Source organism: Anas platyrhynchos, chromosome 1, assembly GCF_047663525.1.
Source record: "Anas platyrhynchos isolate ZD024472 breed Pekin duck chromosome 1, IASCAAS_PekinDuck_T2T, whole genome shotgun sequence".
Taxonomy (NCBI): Eukaryota; Metazoa; Chordata; class Aves; order Anseriformes; family Anatidae; genus Anas; species Anas platyrhynchos.
Window position 1 is genome coordinate 125,935,094 of NC_092587.1, and position 19,860 is coordinate 125,954,953.

Below are 19,860 nucleotides of genomic sequence, written 5' to 3' on the forward strand. Positions count from 1 at the left end.
CCTGCCTTGAGTCCTTTGATAATGATGTAATCCTAGTTGTTGGACACGGTCACATGCAGGAATTAGTCTGAGCATCGTTTTTTGCAGCCATTTGCAATGGGAGGAAAAGCAGAATGGAGACTGCATGGTGACACGATTTAATAGTTGATTTGAGAAGGAGTAAGGAAACCTGGTTGTGGTAGGGGAGCAGGCTGCGGAAGCTTTGCCGGGGAGGTGACTGCCCTCATGCACGTACCCACCTGACTGCCAGAAACCTCCTGTGTTGGCTTGCTACCTGGGTCCTCCTCCGTTCAAATTGGCTTGTGCCACTGGGGCGACGACAGTGTTCAGTTCTGCACAAAACGATCGCCGTGTTAATGCTGGGCTGATGTGCTGGCACCTGGCTGAGTGCTGCCGGTAGCATCCCTGCCAGCTGCCACCGGGCTGCCTTACACATCAGGAATGCATGTGGAAAGGGAAGGTGGAATTTGGCACAATGCTGGCTGCAGAAACAGCCAGGGCTTGCAAAGAAGGAAAACTGCTGGTGTCTGGTGTCGCCAGCACGAAGCCCTGGTGAGACGATAGCTGCAATTGCCTTGGCTGCACAGCAGGTTTGACATGGGATCAGGAGGAGGAGTACTACAAAAATAAAGGAACCTGGACTAATTTACCACAAGAAGGGATTTGGGCAAATTTCTGAATCTATTGGCAGCAGGTTTAATATTATTTTTAATCTGTTTGAGGTGAATTGTTATTTCTAGCAGGATTTTCAAACAGCGAACGCTTGATGATGGCTACTCTAGGTGATGGTGCTGACCTCTTGTAGAATACGTGCAGCCTGGCTTGTTCCAGTCTGCTGCATGCAGGCTGGCTGCCAGGTGCTGAGCTCAGGCACCAACCGTGTCCTGCACTTCAGATTAAAACGCCACCTTCACTTTGTGCATAACGGGGTCATCTTTTCGTTTCAGCTCCTTTTACCGCTGAAACAACAGACAGTAACATTTCTTTCTCTATTTCATTCTTTCTGTGAAATACGCCGTACTTGTATTGCACTAGAAAGGTTGCATATGCCTGTTTGACGTTTGAGAACCCAGTGTGCAACCCACACTAAACGCTGTGCATGTGTATGTTTGAACACTATCATAGCTTTCAGAAGAACACTTGAAACAAAGTGTAAGGAAGGCGACTTGCCCGAGATGCGTGGATTGACTTTAGAAGTTGAAATCAGAGGATTAATACTTGATTGCTTGTAGATAGATTGCACGGTAGCTTTCCTTCCTTTTCAACTGCATCATTTCGGAGAGAACTGAAGGAAAAACTACTTTTTCTGTAGTGCTCCTCCAGCAATGCGTGCGAGCTCTTCTCTCCTGAACTTACCTGCTGACTGTAAGAGCGTGTGGATATGCATAGCTCTAGAGCTACCACAGTCTGTCTCGAATCTAAGCGATTCAGTTTGCATGATACCTGCATGGAATGAGAGAAGCAGAGAAATACATAATTTCATGGAGCCTGAATTTCTTCATGGTGTTTGTCTGGGTCGAGTGGGGGAAGGTGGATTCAGTAGCATGTAGTGTACGTATGTGCGCCTCTGGCTGACAGCACAGCGATTGCTCACATTTGCCAGTATCCAAAATCACTTGTTCCAATGCGGGACTTGTGCTCCTATGTCCCATCAGTTACAAGCCATCAATATTGCTGATTTAGATGCACCACTCCCTTACCTTTCTGACATTGAATTGTTAAGAGGGTTGTGCTCAAACTGGAGATGTTGAGACCCAGGCTGTTTTTTAGTAGTGGTGCAGTTAACGGTAAAGCTGTGGTCCAAGAGGAAAGCAGCCCGTTCTGTCTAAAGTGTCCTGTGCCTCTGCTCTCTGCTTCTGCAGGTGGGATTTTGAAAAAAAGTGCGAAGCTCTTCTTCCGTCGGCGACACCATCAGAAGGACCCAGGAATGAGCCAGTCGCACAACGATCTTGTCTACCTGCAGCAGCCCCTGTCGGAGGAGACACGCAAGAAGGGAGGCACGCTTTCACGTCTTCTTAACAGAAAGCTGCTTTCCAAGAACAAAAGCAAGAGCAAACTGAACGGTGCTTCGGCAGAACCATATGTATAAGAGCGGACGCTCTCTGGTGGGATATTGCACATCAGTTGTTTACAGAGCAGTACTAAAGAATACGAATGAGGCTGATGACTTGCATGAAATGATGTTCGCTAACACAGTGGTCAAGGAATAAACAGAAGGCTTGTCTTTTTTGTTTATTCTTCCAGAACGTTTTTCTCTCTGGTTATCGAGTTGTTCCTCCGAACACAGGCAGCACTAATTGCATCGTGACAGCTTTTGAAGGATTGAGTGGGTTATTGTACAGAATGAGGGAGGACAGGGAATGGTGCAGGTGGAGAGGACATGCACGTGAGCACCTAGTTTACATTAGTGGGGAGCTGAGAACTGAAAAATCATACCTGCTCTATGGCTGAACCACTATCAAGAGAGAAGATGCCACTGTGCTTCCTTGCTGCAGCATGGGGTAGTAGCAACGCAAGTCTCAGTTTGTGTTTCTGGTCAGGCTGAAAGGGAAAAGAGAGACCCAGATCCAGTTTGTATTGTAATTTGGAAACGGGTAAGTTTTCAGAAGCAGACCTAAAATGCTGATTAAGATAGCCTACTGTAATATCTGTAGCCTGCTATAATAACTGCTCAGTCCATGTAGGTGGAGAGATGCCTTTTATATTAGCCATAAAATCAATAAATTATGCAAACACTTATACTAGCATATTGTTTAATGTTCTGTGCATAGGTTATACTCTAAAAAAAACAGAACTTTTTTAAAAGTCTACTTGAGTCTACTTGCAAGCAAAACAGTTAAGACTTCTCCTCTGTAGCTTTTCTTCGCTGTGTGAGAAGCTGTGCTGCTAATGCAAAAACCTATCTTAGGGGCTCTAATTCCTTCTACCAAGTACTTGTTAGACAAGGATATAAACCATCATATCAAATGCAAAGCTAGGAGCAATAAGTGTCAAACAGAGCATATTTAACTCTATATAAACTTCTCATTAGACAGCTTGTTTTACTTGCCAAATACTTACTGAGATCTTAGAAAACACAGTTGTGAAGAGAACTCTTAAAAAAATCATGATCACAGTTCCCTCGGTCTTTCAGTTTCTCGATCTACCAGTGTTGCTATGGGGTGAGTGTTCAGTTGGCTTTCTGACTTTTTTCCCCTCATTAAATATTGCAGCTGGCTCCTTTAACTCCTTTAAGTTGAAAGGAAAAACTGGTGAAAGTAAAGGCATAGTTCTTGTTTCAGCTATTTAAGAGGGTAAAAGACAGTGTTTCACAGGTGCCACCTTTCATGCATACCTATAGCTTTCCATTGTATACATTCCTGCTGAGGACAAAGGACCAAGCCTGTTCTCTTTCTCCAATAAAAACATCCATTCCCTCAAAACTACTGACACAAATGGAAGATAGATTGTGCATGCTTTGCCAACAGGGTTTCCCCTTCCTGCCCCTTAAAATTCATCCAAGGCTCTGGCAGATATTTCAGCTTTCAACTTAAACCATTCTTCAAAAATAGAAAGTCGCTGAAGAACAGAAACGCGTATCAAAACTTCCAATGGACTCTAGATTCCTTGGTATTTTCTTTTTCAAAGATAAAAATAAGATTCTTTTTTTTTAAAAAAAAAAAAACCAACAAAATAGTAGAAGAAATGAATTGTCAAAATATTTTAACTGAGTCTACTGGTTAAAAGTACCATTTATGTGTAAACTAGTAAAATCACTGTAGTACAACAGTCCGGACTATCAGATGGCTGTATGTTTAAGCATGCTGCTTATTATGAAAACACTTGAAGGCATTTTAATATTCTGTGTTTTGATAATTTGTTACACATGAGTGTCTTGGAGCTGTAATGTGCTTAAAAATCCCAGTTTAGTAATATGGGTTTGTCCTGCTTGAGTGTGTGTGAACACTTTTGTTTGTAGTTATTTTAACACAAAGTAGAAGCTAGGATTCATTCATTCATTCTACAGCAGACCACGATCTGAGCATCCGAAAACCTAAAGTTAAGTTTCTTAAACGTGCACTTTTCCCCTTGACTTTGCTAGAAACTCTTTGCATGCTGAGGCAGGGTGGGTGATGAAATCCCCCACAAATTTTAAATGTTCGGTTTTGTTTTCTGAAAGAGGAAGGCTAACCACCAAATTGAAGAAACCAAAGCGAGACAGCTCTGCGGATAGCACCCCGTACACTAAGAGCTGGAGAATTGGGAATGTAGAGGGAGTATGTAACACTACTTGGAGTCTGTTTAAATTACTGAACTGGGATTTTAATTTACAAAAGCTTTATCATTTACTGTAGGATGAAGTGGAAATAACACTGAATAATGTGCAGAATACAGAAGGGTTTGCTTGTATCTTACCCCAAAGAACAGACACATCCTGAGGCATTTTTGGTGTGTTTTTTTTTTTTTTGGTTGATCTTTCCAAAAATCTTGGTAATTGCCTAAATGTGTGTCTTAAATGGTGGGAACTGCAATGTGTGTATATATATATATATGTATACTGCAAACTGTTTGAAGATTTGGGCTCACGTATATTGAAAGAGAATTGAAGATGAGGAAAGCAAGGCATTTGGGGTTAAAAGGGAATCACAGGAATCTTGTTTTTTAATTGCCTTCACTCCTCAGGAAAATAAACATCGTTTGGTTTGATATTTGACCTCTGCATCTGGCTGGCGTGTGTTCCTCACCTCTTCCAAAAAATTATTTTTGTCATGTTGTAAAAACAAGATAAATTTTTCCGACCATAATTGAACCTTCTTAGTCTGTGTTTGTGATTTGCTTTTGCTTTATGACATTTAAGCATTTCGTTTTTATGACATGACGACCTGCATCCCTACCTAGCCAAGATTTGCCTTGTCTTTTCTGGGAATTTTGACTGAACAAGAAGTACAAGAATTAAAAATTTCTTTGTAAATTAAAGTGATAAAGCTGCTTAATATCTCACATGTGAATACAAGCTAGGTAACTGTTAATGTTCACTTAAAGATCACTTTAAAAGTCACTTTGAAGAGGAGGGGCTCCTTTATCCCTAAGGCACTGTGTTTCACATCCAATTCACCCCAGGAGAAAATGTCAGTCATTTCACTCCCAGCTATACACAACACTTCTGAAACTGAGGCTGCAGGAAGAAGGGATGCCATAATGGAAAAAAAGTATATATATATTCATTTAAAAAGCAAAATACCTTTGGCAAATTTGTTCGGCTTAATGGAGAGGTAATAAAACTGTGCAAGCATAAATTCTGGGCTTTATTCTTATGCTTTCTGTTAGATTTTTATTCCCCTGCTGACTCTTTGGCTGGGGCTCTAGGTCATACAGACCCATAGTTACTGCCTGGCTCTCAAGAGGACTTGGTTTCCAGCGCTGCTTTTCTCAGACCATGCTGTTGCCTGCCTGTGATACCAGTTTGAGGATCAGTGAAATTTTAGGGTTGTTTCTGGTACTGCAGCTCCTCACTAGTCCCAGGTGGTTTTCAAATGAAAACTCTCTGCTGTGTATTTCAAGTAATGCTTTGCTGTTCTTGATAGGTGAAATATCATAGGGAAAAAGTGGAATTGACTACATAAAATGTTGAATGTATGGGGGAAGAGAGCCTTGCTCTTGTTTTAACATCCCTTTTAGCTCTGGTAAATCAAGGTGTTACAAGGGGCAGAGCTCTACAAGGTGGGAGTCACCTGGATTTTTTGTTTTAGCTTATTGCTGCATTTTACCTGTAGAGCTGAAGCTTGAGGTAAGCGCTTTTGGTACAGAAGGAAGCGCACCGGAGCTCCAAAGGCATTCATTCCCCCTGTGAGCAGGCACAGCTGACCTCCTACTCCGACCTCCACAGCACCTAGGTGGATTTATTCAGATGTTTTAAGTTAGCAAATGCCTTGGTGTGTTGCTGACAAACAGTCCAAGATTAACGACGTAACAGGGAGGATTGCTTGAAGTCAAGGGTGAATAATATAATTTCATTCAGGATATCCAAACTGCTACTATGCAAGGTGCTGGCACAGTGTGAAGTATCGGTGAAGGAGGGATCTGAGGTATTTCCAATACTGTAACTTTGTCTTTCCCAACAATGTACTATGCTTTGATATTCCAGGGGGAGTAAAACATTTTTTCCTAGCATACAACTGTGATGGTCACTTCTGTGGTGTTTTATTTTGTTGCTGTTGTTTTTCTGCGTGTGTATGTAAAATTAAGTTGGTGTAATTAAGAAGCCTACGATGTACAGATTTATTACATCACTAAAAAGCGCGAGGATTTTTTAAAGAGATAACTACTGCTGTACATACAATAAACGCCAGTTGACTCTGTGTTGTGTGCTGTCCTACGTACCTAGCCAGCCAACCTTAATAAGCAGTTTTCTACTCCACGAATTTGACCTGTTGTTTAATGCAGACCTGCTTATCCAGGGGCAGACTCCTCCTCCTACTCTGTGCCGACACTGTGGGTTATTTCTGATAATCCAGGCGCACCCGGCCCTACAAGGAGCCCTCTCTTCTTCCTTGAGAATCATCTGAAACACGGACAGGGTGGGAATCTAATGGAAGGGGGAATTGTAGGATCACCATGGTTACTCATTATTTATTCTCTCCGTTTTATAGTATTATCCTGAAACCATTTGTAATTTGGGGGAGGTATTGGGAGGCAAAAGGGGTGTTAGTGCATAGGTCCCGTATGAAAGACAACCAGTACTAAAATGAGCACTGCCTGTGAGTAAAGTTCTCTCAAGAGCTTTCTGATGAAATGTCTGTGTTCTAAATGAATGCTTCCACAAAGCCCGACCAGACTGGAGGGGAGTTTTAGGTTAGATGTTAGGAAGAACTTCTTTACTGAGAGGGTTGTGAGGCATTGGAACGGGCTGCCCAGGGAGGTGGTGGAGTCACCATCCCTGGAAGTCTTCAAAAGACGTTTAGATGTAGAGCTTAGGGATATGGTTTAGTGGAGAACTGGTTAGCGTTAGGTCAGAGGTTGGACTCGATGATCTTGAGGTCTCTTCCAACCTAGAAATTCTGTGATTCTGTGTAACTCCTGACCAGAGAATCACAGACTGGTTTGGGTCAGAAGGGACCTTAAAGGATACCTGTTTCCACCCCCTGCCATGGGCAGGGACACCTCCCCCCAGCCCAGGCTGCCCAAAGCCCCATCCAGCCTGGCCTTGAGCCCCTCCAGGAGAGGGGGAAGAGGGGAGGGGAGGGGAGGGGGTGAGGGCCGGGCGCGGACTACATCTCCCAGCGTGCCCCGCGCCCCGGCCGCGCCATCTTCCGCCGCCGCGTGGTTTCCGGAGCGGATCGGACGGAACCCGGAGCCCGGATCCGATCCGGCTCGGGCCGTTCCCGGGGCAGGTAACGCCGCCGCCACGCGCACCCCCCCCACAACCCCCCCCCCTCCCCTCCCCACCCCGCGCGCGCGCGCGGCCCCCTCCCCCCCCCCCCGGTTCTCCCCCCCCCTCCCTTCCCCTCCCTCCCCCCCCCCCCGGGGGCTCCCGGGGCCGTGGCGGCGGCGGCGGGGGCGGGCTCCGGGCGGCGGCGGCGGCTCCGTCCCCTCCGTCCCCTCCTCCCCGTCCTCCTCCTCCGCCTCCACGCCGCCTGTTCTTTGTTACAGCGGCCGCGCCGCCGGGAGGGAGGGAGGGGGGCGAGCACCGCGGGTCCGAGGCAAAACCCGGCGGAGCCGCTCCCGGATCGCGGCTCGGGCCCCAGCGGGAGCCCTCCGCCGGCTCCCTGACGGGCGGCGGCCGTTAACGGCCCTTAACGGCCCTTAACGGCTGCTGGGGCGCCCGCCCGCTCTGAGGGCACGGGAGGGTGTCCCCCTCCCCCCCCCCGGGTGCGTTTCCACCTGGGTTGTGGCCGCCTGGCCACCGCTGCCCCTTTGTGTGGAAAAATATACGTATATATATAAAATCTTGTTTTATTTCCTTGAATGTGAAAGATATAGAGAGAGCGGCACGTATTTACGTGGGAAATAAAAGGGAGTTTTCTTCGCCGGCTGTGGTTTTTCCCCGTGCGAGGCAGGGTAGTTCGGTGCAGTGGGACGGGTGGCTTCACGTGAGACTTTTCTGACAGAAATGCTTCAAAATAATTAAAAAAAAAGAGCCCTGAATAAAAAAAAAATATATATATATATATATATATATATATATATATATATATATATAGCCCAGAGTGAACAGGAGATAAAAGGTGAAGTAAGCCCTGCGAAGTGAGCGTGTGCCCGGTGCGGCCGCGTGATGACATCATGGCACCGGGCTCAAAACCCCTGGGGTTTGTGAAGGGTTTGTGAAGGGTTTTGAAGCCCGCAGGTGAGGGCTTGTGTATGTGCACATCGGCATCCTGAAACCCACTTCTGGCGTCCTTCCTTCTTCACGCTTCTCATAAATGAGGAAGGGGAAGACGACCCCTCCGGAGCTCGTAGCGGTGCAAGGACTGATAGTGCAAGGCAGTCGGTGCTCCTCCTGCACCTGCACGCAGGGGCGCGGATGGGTTTGACACCTAATGCCCGTTCCTGTTGTGTTGTGTTTTTTTTTCCAGAGCACAGCAGGTCAGTGTGCTGAGCGCAGGAAAGATGGAGGCTGACTCAGAAAGTTTGCTCTGTGGAAAAGGAAAACGCTCACTACAAAACTGAAAATTAAGCTAGTGCAGATGATAGCTGAAATACAGAGTCTCATCAATTAAGTGAGGTACGTGTGAGGGACCTCGGCAGTTTCTCTCCATCACCTTGACTGGTATTTATGCCAGTATGATTTCTCCCCCCCCCCCACTTTATTGCTATTCTGATCTTAGGGCTGCTAGAGCAAGATCGACCTTGGTGCTCTGGTAGTTGTTAATTCAGCCGTATTTAGGATGAAAGTCTTGTCAGGACACAAACTATCTAAAAAGAACTGGACATACACTTCTTGAAATAGTGCGGAGCATCCACAGAGCATCTTGGTTAGGAAGCAAACCATTCTTGCCATCAGTTCACTTTCTATGGCTTGTTTTGTACTAGTGCACCCCAGGTGCACTAAATACCTGTTTCGTTGCCTATCTGTTTTCGGGAAGATAGCTTTGGGGAATTTCCCTGAATTGCTGCTTCTTCCCAGCACCAGACGTCTGTATAAACGTGTAAATGTCTTTGTTATGTGTGTTTATTCCCCAGGAGCCATAAACGGCTGGTGCTGCGTTGGCAGCGATAGCCCCTTACGAGGCAGCAGGGGTTAGGAGGGGCCGTGCTGCTGGTGAGAGGAAGGATTTGGGAGGGCCGTGCAGGTGCCCAGGCTTGTGCGCATCTTTGGAGAGGTTTTTGTTGTTGCAGTAGCAAATTTTAGGCCTTTTTTCAAACAGGGCTCTGCCAGCCTGGTGTGTCTTTGGTCACCTTCCCTCTCCTCTGTCCTCCTCCTCCTCACAGGTTCAGGCTCTTGCCTGTTTTCTTCTTGACCGCTGTACTTGCTGTTTCTGCAGCCACATTCTCTCTTGGACTTAGGTCAGGATCTTCGTGTTGCTTTGCCTCTTGCTGGGGCATTGGGAAGATTCCTTATGTGAAGAGGAGAATTTCAAGGTTCGAAAAGGGAAAGCTGTCTTCTAGAGCCCACTTGAGTGATCTTAGTCATGCATAATCACAGGCTGCTTGCCAAAAGGATTTCAGATCGTCTAGACATCGAGGAGCAATAAATAGTGCTTATGTGAGTTTTTAATACATACTGCCAAAACTGGTTTATGAAAGTGAATATGGATTATCCTTGTTTTACAGGTGAAAGCAAATTGGTGGCTTACCATTTCATGGCAGGTCAGTGACAGAAACGGGATTTGATTTTCCGTTTCCTGATGCTTGTTACCAACACGTACATTTGCCTTTGGAACAGATCTGTATCTGCAGAGTGTAGGCTTTTGTGTTTATTAAATCAGTAATCCAGCCCTTCACAGATGATTTTTAATCTACCGTTCAATATGATGTTGCTTGTTCTGAGGTTCCACAAGAGCTTCTAACACAGGGTGCAGAGCTGCAGAGAAATGGCTGGAGGTTGGCAGGAGGGGAGCTGCTTAAGATGGCATTGCCTAGAGAGAGGTGCCCGTGAAGCTCCATTTGGGCTTCTTGCAAGTGACTTCAGCAACACATGTAACGATACAGCAGTCACTGGGGGCTTTTCCTTTTCTGTCCCTGCAGGAGCCAGGGGTGTGTTTGGGTGTGCTCTGGGTCAATCAGCATCATCACTCCGTAATGGGATGTTTCACTAATATGGTGAAAGTAAAACTCATTCAGAACTAACTTCATCTTTTGTGTTTTGGCAGGTTTGAAAAATGGCTGAAGATGGCAGCGATGAGACTATGTTTATTTGTAAGTACTGGAAGGAAGATGAGTTACTTCTTGTGATGTGACTTGTCTCTGCAGAACGTTTGAAATTAAAGACTAAAACAGACTCGTTTTTTATTTATGTAAAGGAAGCTCAGACAGCTTATGGGGGAGTGGAGAGAAGGCTGCTAATTTTAAGCATACACATTTTCCTGTTTCCGTCGGCAAACAGATGAAGAGCCCTGTGGATGTGACTTAGCAGAACAGCTTCTTCATGGCTGAAATAAGTGTGGTTGAAGGCTCGGGGCTTGCCAGGGACAAGTCTAAGCCCTGTGCTTGTACTGCCAGCTTTGGCAGCCAGGGCTTTGCACGGGGAGCTCTGACCCGTAGCCCCAGCTCAAGGTCTGTCCCCCCAGCAGGAGGATGCAGGTTGGTTAATCTTTCAGGACGAGCCCAGTGTGAGATGTGCTCCCTGAACAGGGGTACAGCGGGCAGCAGCCTGTGCTTGGTGGACCTCAGCTATGGGCTTGCTTCCCAGTCTAACCCCTCTGTTTGTCACCCGTCTGGTGCTACAGTGGAAAAAGGTTAGAAGATGCAGAGTTCACTCACATACATGTGTGAGCAGAGCGGACTTGGGCATTCTGTGTCTGATCTGGGAAGAGCAGAGTGGAGCCTGTCTTTGGTGATATGAATCCACAGTCTTTCACTCTTGATGGCTCCACAGCTGTGCATTGACCTTATGGTAGCTAACTCTTCCCTCTATAACATATTTACTGGGGTTCCTTAAAAAACAGTGATGGCTTGGTGGGAATTTTTGTTGAGTTGCAGATACCAGTGGTGAGATTACGGTGACTTCTTTTTCATAAAAAGACCCTGGTAGATGCCGAAAAGGATGGGGATGTGATATCATTCCCTAATTTCAGATTGATGGTGTCACACGGCCTTTTTTCATCTTCCAGTGGAGGCAGAAGTCACTAAATTTCTTGAGCTTTCTTGTGCTCTGTGTTTTTCCCATGGAATATGGGGAGTGCTCAAGCTCAGGAAAAGCGAGTTGTTCTGAGTGCTACCGTGCACTCCCACAGTTAACGCCACTGAATATGTATTTCATAGATATAAGAGAGTTTCGGAAAATTTTTCATAAAACTTTGTGAACTTGCCCTCCCCAGGGTATTTTGGCATTTAGGCTAAATGCTTAATTTCGCTTGGTTTTGTATTTCTCCCGTGGCCGTAATCTCTTGAAAGCATCCCATATGGCGAGTGAACCAGCCGTGGGGGTTGTCTGCTCCAAGGCATCCCTTGGATTTTGAGACGTGCCACCCCGTGTCAGTCTCTTGTTCCCTCTGCTTTGATCATTCATCCATGAAGCAGCGAGAGGCATGTATCTCCTTCCTGCCTGTACTTTTGGACAGTGCTCATTGAACCAGTGCAGTGGCTATTTTTGCAGGAGTGAAGGCCACTTCGGTGTCGCCAAAAGATAAGAGGAAGAGCAAACTAAGTGCTTCCTTTCCTTTGGCAGCAAAGTCAGCTGAAGAAGCTGTCATTCCGGCTATTCCTTCCAGTCCCCGTCGGTGGTGACAACCCATCACGGTTGATAATCCGGTTCTTTTCAGCAGCCTGCTTTACACATTCCTCCGTGGCTCCTCCACCCTAGTTGGTGTTGGAAATTTACATTTAACCCGGATTATATTAGAATATTAAGCGCAGTGCGAGCTACAGGTAGCTGAATTTGCCACACAGAAGAGTGGGATGGTGGGATGGTAAACTGCCACTGCCAGCGTGGCAAACTGGGCTGGGAAATTCCTTCTGCTGAAAAATGAACTGATGGGCACAGGATGGTTGTTTTGTGACTGAGTTCACCAGCAGGCACCACAAAGAGCGGTGCAGGAAGCAGTGGCTGGGCTTGGGGCTTGCGTGAGCTGGCACTGCCATTTGTGAAGTGTCTGTGGATTTTCACTGCTAAGCTGTTGTGTTTTTTTGCCAGGAGAAAAAGAAAAACAGCACAACCAACAGGGAGCTGTGCTGTGGAGTTTGGGATCCCTTTTCCACATCTTAGATGAGATCCTGTTGTTAGTTCAGTGAGACAAACTGGGAGGGAGAAGTGTCCAGTTAGGAATACAATTTATCTTCACCAAGGGGAGCATACCCTGCAACAAAATCGCTTTTGTCTTGTTCTCATCCCAAACAAAGTGTAGCCACCCTCTGCTTTGCAGCCTTGCTGGGGTTGCCTGACCTGCCCTTGTGAATGGGGAGCGCTAAGAAGATAACCCCTGTGTGATCATCCCCTGGGCTGCGTCAGCAGCTGCCCGGGCAGCGCAGTTTGACGGCTGGTTTTCACAGTGAAGCAGTGTATGTGCGTTTGAAATCCTGCTAAGTTAGCTTATTTTACAAAGTTTCAAATCATCCCAGTCTGAAAATTATTTCTGAGGAGCCTTTCAGGTCTGAGTAATTTGCACTTAAACTAGAAGTTAACTGAGGTGAGCTGAAAGTGAGCTAAGGAGTAGCCTCGGTGCGTTGCTTAGTCAGCTGGCTTGTTTGGGAAGGCACCAGAAGCTGTCTCTGAGCTCTGCTAACTCGCTGCCAGATGCTGCCTCTGCCCTGCCTGAGGAGTGCGAGCACATCAGGTGCTCGGCTCCTGCTCCACCTCCGTGCCTTGTGCAGGTTCTGCTACTGGCACCAGGGGTTTGCATCTCTTTTTTCTAAAACAACCATGCTACTCAAGCTGTTTCAAAAAGCCTGGAGTAATGCAGTTTTGGAATAATGCAGCCTGGAGTAATGCAGTTTTCTCAGGCTGCTAGACATTGTGGCACTTTATCTGAAGAATAATCCCATCTTTAAGCAGAATATTTCTTGTGCATGTACGGTAATTAGTTTCCTCAGAGAGAAGATGTAAACAATTGTGTTCTGATAGTACTGATCATAATGTATATTACCTCACCTACGTAGGTGCCAGCTATCACCTCAGTGCTCTGTTACACGTATTCTTTTAATCAATATAAATCACACACTGTTTTATAAGTATTTTGCTTTGTGCTAGATTTTGCATTTGGCTCTTGAAAGAGGCAGCTGTACTACAACAGCACTTTCCATGCACTTTGCTGTCTGCTTCCTTGCAGGGTGCGAGGACTGTGGGCAGTACCATGATTCAGAGTGTCCTGAGCTGGGCCCAGTGGTGACAGTCAAAGACTCCTTTGTGCTGAGCAGGGCCAGGTAAGGAGCGTTTGTGTCAGTGCTGGCTAACCAAAGCTCACGTTAGTGCCTCAAGTCATCTTTGCTTGCTAATGGGTTGTTAACGCTGACAGCTGAGAAGTGAACTCCCAGTCTATGAAAAGGACACAGCCTTCACAGAGAAGCAGAAAAACTGATGCAGAAACTTAAGTGCTCGACTGAATTGAAGCCAAAAAATAACTTGCTGCTCATCAGGACTTGGCTTCTTTGCTTAAGTTTCTGGCAAAAAGTGAGATAGCGCCAGATGGGGTGATGTCTTGGTCGAGTACCTGCAGCTCATTCCCCTCCTCAGATGTACCATCCAGGTTTCAGACAAGCACAGAAGGATTTCCCAGTGCTGTGAATGGTTGTATCCTCCTGCTTGGTATAACCTCTGTAATTCCTCCACTGAGAAGCAAAACAAGTTGTTCTCATTATTGTGAGCCTGTATGAATGATTATGGATAATACTCCTGTCAAGTAAGCCTACAACAGCGCAGCAGAAACAGTCATGCTTGCCAAAAGAAACAAAGAGGCTAAATGTAGTAGGAGAAACCAACAGTGAGTAGTGTATTTTTTACAGAGAAAAGAAATCTGGCGTTGTAAGCAAAATTCACATCAATGTGTAAAATGTGGGACTTTTGCTAAGGAGGAGAAACAACTATCATGAAGATGCAGCACAGATCCCAGAAAGGGAAGTGAGTTCAACGGGCTTCACGAGCTTTATGAAGCTTCTGTATTTCTTGGAAAGTCACAGACAGAAACCAAGGGGATGTGGGCAGCAAGTCTGACACATCCTGACTGTGCAAGCCATACCGTGTGTTCCCAGGATCATTTTGTAACAAACATCTGCCCTGCATGTACCATGACCCCTCTCTGCATGGGCAGGGTGCTCTTTGTGGCCCAGGCTGCATGTTTGCTGGATGTATGCATGAGCAGTAGCCATTTCTCTGAGCCTTCAGGAAGTCCAGCAGCCCAGTGTAAGTTCCTGATACACGTCAGTTTCTATGGCTGCAAATCCTCAAATAACAAACTTAGGCAGCCAGTGTTCATGGGGGCTGCTGTTTGAACAGCCCCAACAGTAGAGGTGCTTTGGACATGAGGGTAATTTTGAAATGCCTGAAGGAATGGTATAAACTGGTCATGGAGGTGCTTTTCTAAAAACTGGTCCCAGTCTGGGCGGTGCGGTAACTCCAACCTATATTAAGCAGATTCAACAACAAGTTAAACTACTATTTCGTACCTTTAATGGTTGGGCTTTTTGTTGTTGTTGCCTTGCGATTTAATACTCTTGTTTCTTCATATGGTGGAGGATTGCAGTAGTGTCCAGATGTTCCAGTTCTGAATCCTTGTGAATATGGTGTGTGCGCTGGTTTTCAGCCTTTTTGAACATAGAGGTGCTTAGGTGTTCTCTAGTGGAAGCATTGGCTGCTGGCTTTAAAAGCAGAATTTTAAAATGACCATGATGCAGAAAAATGTATTTATTTTTGAAGAGTTTACAGCTGAAAACCAGTAGGATAAGAAAGGGAAAAAAGAAATGTAATTGAAACAAGATGTAACTTATTTTACATCTGGGGAACAGTATCTGAGAGAGTGATTTGTCTGAGATTGAGGGCAAGTTTAACCACAAACTGGATATGAATCTCTTAACACCCTGTCTAGTTGCATAACCACATGATGGTTGTTCTCCTCTGTCCCACTGGAAAGATAAAATAAATGCTCAATGGTTAGAAAAATAGCATTAAGAAACGTCTCCTGAACTTCACCGACCCTAACGTTGCATATTCTGTTACTAAAACTGAAAGCAGGTTTTTTCAGTTGATTTGCTTATCACCAAGATTGTAATCTTTCTGTATTTCTCTTCATCTAGATAGGAAAGCAGATCAGCCAGTGTCAACTTTTATCCAGTAGCCCGTCTGGTTATATTTAGGTTTTCATTCACTAGCACAGAGCTGAAAAATCAAGGCTGTATTTGGTGTTTGACCATAACATCCCAACTTGGATACAATAACATGGTCAGAGATCGTGTTGAAAGCCTTGCTAAAGTCAAGGGAAATGACATCCACTGCTCTGCCTTCATCCATAAACGGGTCATTTTATCCTGGATGACAAATGGTTTGTCAGGTATGGATTTCACTTAACCAATGCACATTCGTCATGTGCCCATGAATACCTCCCAAAGTGTCTTGCTCCATGATTTTCCTAGGGACTGCAGCAAGGCTGATTGACCTCTAGTTCCTTTTGCTCTTTTTTGAAGAAGAGTGCAACATTTTTCTTTCTCTAATCACCAGGGACCTCCCCTGACGTCCAGGGTCTTTCTTTCAAAGATGACACAGCAGCTTCACTGTGGTACTGGATCACTCTGTTGCACCCTCAGGTGCACCCTGCTGCATTCCTGGACTTACATTGCTTGAGCACTCTCGAGTAATTGCTGATTTGGCCCTCCTCCACCGCTGGTAGTTTTTCTCCTCTGTTTATAAATCCTTATAGAAATCAGGGTATTTTGACAGAAAACTATTTTCTGTCTCTAGAGACTGGGGAAATAGATTCTGACATCTTCCTTCGATGAGTTCCTGCAGTCTTATCCCATATATAACTCAATTCTCTCTTCAATCTTAGATCATCTCTGCCTTCTAATTTGGAGATAAGACAATTGGAAGATGGGACTGAAGGAGTATTTGCTTTGACGCAGCTAGTGAAACGTACGCAGTTTGGCCCATTTGAATCCAAGAGAGTTGCCAAGCTTGAAAAAGAATCAGTTTTCCCACTGAAGGTAAGATACGGCATGTGTAAAGCAATTGAAGTGAGTCTGTTTTACCCACGATGATTTTATGCTATCTACTACTATGGAAAAAAATGTGGTGGCAGTTATTTGGGACATCTTTTAGGCATGCTCTATACCAGTCTACCTAAACGAGCATTCTCTGGGCAAGGTGCAGAAGAACTGATCTGGGGGCTTGTTCTGTGCGTTTGAAGTTAACGTCCTTATAGGAGATAAAGCCAGAATACTGTCAGCAAAACTGCTTGTCTGTCACCTAAACGTGATGATACAGGAAGTGTCTTGCCTATGGCAGTTCATTTCTTTCTTTTTTTTTTTTTTTTAATAACTGTGTTCAATTTAATTTTGTTTGCTTAGTCAGTGGCATGTGCATTATTCTTATGGAACGTGCAATAAATGTATTTTTGTCTGGCTTGCATTTGTGTTATTTTTCTCTTTAAAAGTTTTGGTGGGAGAAGTGCCCCGGTAAAAACGTAATTCAGTAATACGTGACTCAGAAGCAAAGATTTAGAGATGTGACATGGGCTGATGGGTGTTTCCCAGTGTGCTGTTTGGATTCTATGCTGTTTACCTATATACAGTCATTCAAATTTTGTGAAGAACTAGTGGCTAAAGCAAGACTTTGGGGATAGAAGTTCTCTTTGTTCCCATGCTGCCCCTGGTAGTCTGCCTTAGACTTACTCATCTGAAGATGAGACTGATACATGATACATGCCTGATGCATGCACGGATTAAGGCTTGCTTCGTCTCTGATGTACACCGAAGGAAAGCCATTACAAAGCAGAAAGTATAAATTCTTAACTTTGCATTATTAGTTACAGTTTTATTGCATGTGTGATTTGCTTGGTAGGTGTTCCAGAAGGATGGGCCCTTGGTTTACTTTGACACCTCAAATGAAGATGATTGCAACTGGATGATGATGGTGCGACCAGCCACTGAGCACAAACATCAAAATTTAACTGCCTTCCAGCATGATAATGATATTTACTTCACCACCTCCCGGGACATTCCACCAGGAACTGAGCTGCGAGTGTGGTATGCAGCTTTTTACGCCAAAAAAATGGAAAAGCCAGTGCTGAAGCAGGTCTCTAGTATTGCCAATGGTATGTGTGGGGGCCTTTCTTCCTTCCTAAGGGCCCAGTCCTGATAGGGACTGATAGTTGTAGTTGACAGTGCTGTTCATTGAATAGGCCTTGACCCTGAACATGTTAGCCTTTAGAGTCAGGCTAACCTGCATACATGGTTGCCTTACAAGAAGAAAGCATGGGTTCTTCACCACGGTATATCTGAGTTTTTGAAAACAGATGACTTAGTTGATGATTCGGCCTCTTCAGGCTGAACAGCCTCACTAAATAGTTCTTAATAAAGAACTGGTATCAGAAGCAGCTCAGGGTACAAGAGCAAGGGGGCTCAGGTGTCAGTGTGTGTCTAAACATATAATGTAGATTTGTTAAAGAAGCCTTTTTTTTATAGTTGTAGTGAAAATGTGTTGGTTTTGCTCAGAACTGCTGCACAGTTAAAAACTAGTTTTACCTTATGCACTCTCACGTGAAAGCTACTAGAAAGAAGTAAGTTCAGATGTGAGGTGTCATTCCACATCATTGCTTGTGCATTGGCAAGGAAAGGCAGCAGATTTGTTAGTCTGAATTAGAATTTATTCCTCTGCCCCCTCGGTTTTCTTCTACTTCTGCATTTCTACAGCTAAAGGGCATAATCCTTTAGCATTGCAAGAGCAATTTCTTTCTGTTGTTGAGCTGGGAATACTCCTTATACGGTGTTAATCACTTTGCTGAGTGTAATTTGGGGTGACAAATATCCTGGGGAGAGGCCAATGCCAATAGCATGTTTTATGGCTGATCTTGGTGGTGAGCACAGTCTTTAATGCTGAATCAGTCCTGTTAACACATTTATAAATTCTAAGATGTTTTCAGTTGGTATTAATTGAGTGGTTTCATCTTTTTCCTATTTAGCTAAACCCATGCATGTATTTTCAACCTATTCTCATGTATACAGTGTGTGCAAATGGGTATTTAAAAATATTTAGGTAAAAAGCTTAGGTATGTCCTGCTTTCTCTCTTCAGCACTTTCATTATATACTCCATAACATCAAAGGCATTTATGCAAATCCAGGCATAAAAATGTCCTGGTTAGGATTTTACATGAGATTGTGTTTTGCAGGCCTGCTGTTAGGCAAAACTTTGTGACTCTGCGTGCTGCTGTCAGTACAGAGGAAGAGAATCAAAAGGTCTGGAAAATAAAGAAAAGGAACTGTTTTTCCTCTCCACAGATATGTGCTTGGTAGTGATGGAATATGATAAAGAGGGGAACAAAGTCTCTTCAAAGCCTTCGACTGCTGTCTTCCCCCATAAAAAAACGAAAAAATCCAGCATACCAGTAGCTGATCCAGCAGGTATGCAAAGCTATGTTATTTTTGAGAGAGAGAGAGTAGATATAGATCTAAAGAGGGTAGATAGAGATCCAAAGAGCTGCTGGGTATGCCATTTCTCTGCAGATATCATGGTTATGTAACATTCAGCAAATACTAATGTGTAGAGGGTTTGAAAGTCTAGATTTTTCTTTTTATTTTCATGGGCACTGTGCTTAAAACACATAGGCAGGTTCAAAAAAGGCCGGAAGGGACAAAAAGACCTCCAGGCAGATGATTTTCATGAAAGCCCTAACTGCTTCTGAATTTGCAGGTGGTTAAGGTTTGGTGGGGATCATTCTAAAGAAAATCTTCAGACTTTCTTTGCAAACTGTAATAGTTCAAATGGTCAGGTGCTAGAAGAAAACACGAGAATGTGAGTGTAAGAACAGTGCTGTTTGGAAACAACAAAAATGTTGCCCATCCCTAAATGACGGTGATACCAGAAGTCTAGAAGAATTCAGACTGTATTTGCTGACAGGAACTCAGATTTATGTAAATTTATGAGCAATACAGATACTATTGGCAAAGAACACAGGGTTAGGAAACAACTAATGGAGTCACAGAAGCTTAGTCCCCAAGATTGATCATGAAGTAATTCCTCTGTAATCTCTGATAAGAGAGCAGTGAAATTAAGAAGCCGTCTAACACAAATTGCCTTGTCTTGCCTTGAAGTAAACTCAGAGTACATAGTTTGGAGATCAGGATGAAAATAAAGTATTCTGGGTCTCTTCTTTGAGATGGTTGGTTTGCTAAGTTACTAGTATTAAAAGTAGTCAGGAGGAGAGGAGGAGATTGTTGCAGATGAGAACTTCATCAGAAGAGGTCCATACATTTTACCTGGATGCTGCCACAGCTGAAACATGAAGCTGGCTGAGCAGTTGCCTTTCAGTTCAGCATAACTGATTTTTGCTGGAAAAAAAAACGGTGAAGAATTTGAACAGCCCTTTCTACATCCTTTACGCTACTGTCTGAAAGTCCAACTTCAACAGAAACAAAATGTGTACTGTTACATTTCAGGAGCCTTAAAGTGTTCCCACTGTTGTAGTGTTTTGGTGCTTACAAAACAAAATATGCCTGTTTTGATTCTGACTGCTGACCCCAAGTCCTGCAAAGCTTCTGGCAACTGACAGCTTAACCTGGAAGCCTGAAGAAGTGGGACG

General features: G+C 44.6%; 2 protein-coding genes across 28 annotated transcripts in view; both read left to right on the forward strand.

Moving 5' to 3' along the window:
* C2CD2 (C2 calcium dependent domain containing 2) overlaps positions 1–6,338 on the forward strand; it is a 39,343-nt gene extending 33,005 nt beyond the window's left edge. Inside the window, exon 15 of one of the 2 annotated variants that reach the window (XM_027448547.3) lies at positions 1,863–2,001. Coding sequence is in view for 1 of the 2 variants with exons in the window: in XM_027448539.3 (XP_027304340.3) it covers positions 1,863–2,089 (227 nt within the window). In the remaining variant the exon portion in view is untranslated. Of the gene's footprint in view, positions 1–1,862 lie in introns of both variants that reach the window. The other variant, XM_027448539.3, reaches the window with a different exon arrangement.
* Positions 6,339–7,222: 884 nt separating this feature from the next.
* The window catches only part of PRDM15 (PR/SET domain 15), a 36,616-nt gene continuing 23,978 nt past the window's right edge, over positions 7,223–19,860 (forward strand). For 9 of the 26 annotated variants that reach the window (XM_072028511.1, XM_072028536.1, XM_027448473.3 and 6 more), the window contains exons 1-8: positions 7,223–7,370; positions 8,553–8,701; positions 9,751–9,786; positions 10,290–10,335; positions 13,404–13,497; positions 16,113–16,266; positions 17,123–17,375; positions 18,560–18,682. In XM_072028511.1, the coding sequence (XP_071884612.1) occupies positions 10,299–10,335; positions 13,404–13,497; positions 16,113–16,266; positions 17,123–17,375; positions 18,560–18,682 (661 nt within the window). In that variant the 5' untranslated portion in view covers positions 7,223–7,370; positions 8,553–8,701; positions 9,751–9,786; positions 10,290–10,298. Of the gene's footprint in view, positions 7,371–8,552; positions 8,702–9,483; positions 9,683–9,750; positions 9,787–10,289; positions 10,336–13,403; positions 13,498–15,387; positions 15,618–16,112; positions 16,267–17,122; positions 17,376–18,559; positions 18,683–19,860 lie in introns of those variants that run through there. The other 17 variants (XM_072028528.1, XM_027448461.3, XM_072028564.1 and 14 more) reach the window with 8 other exon arrangements.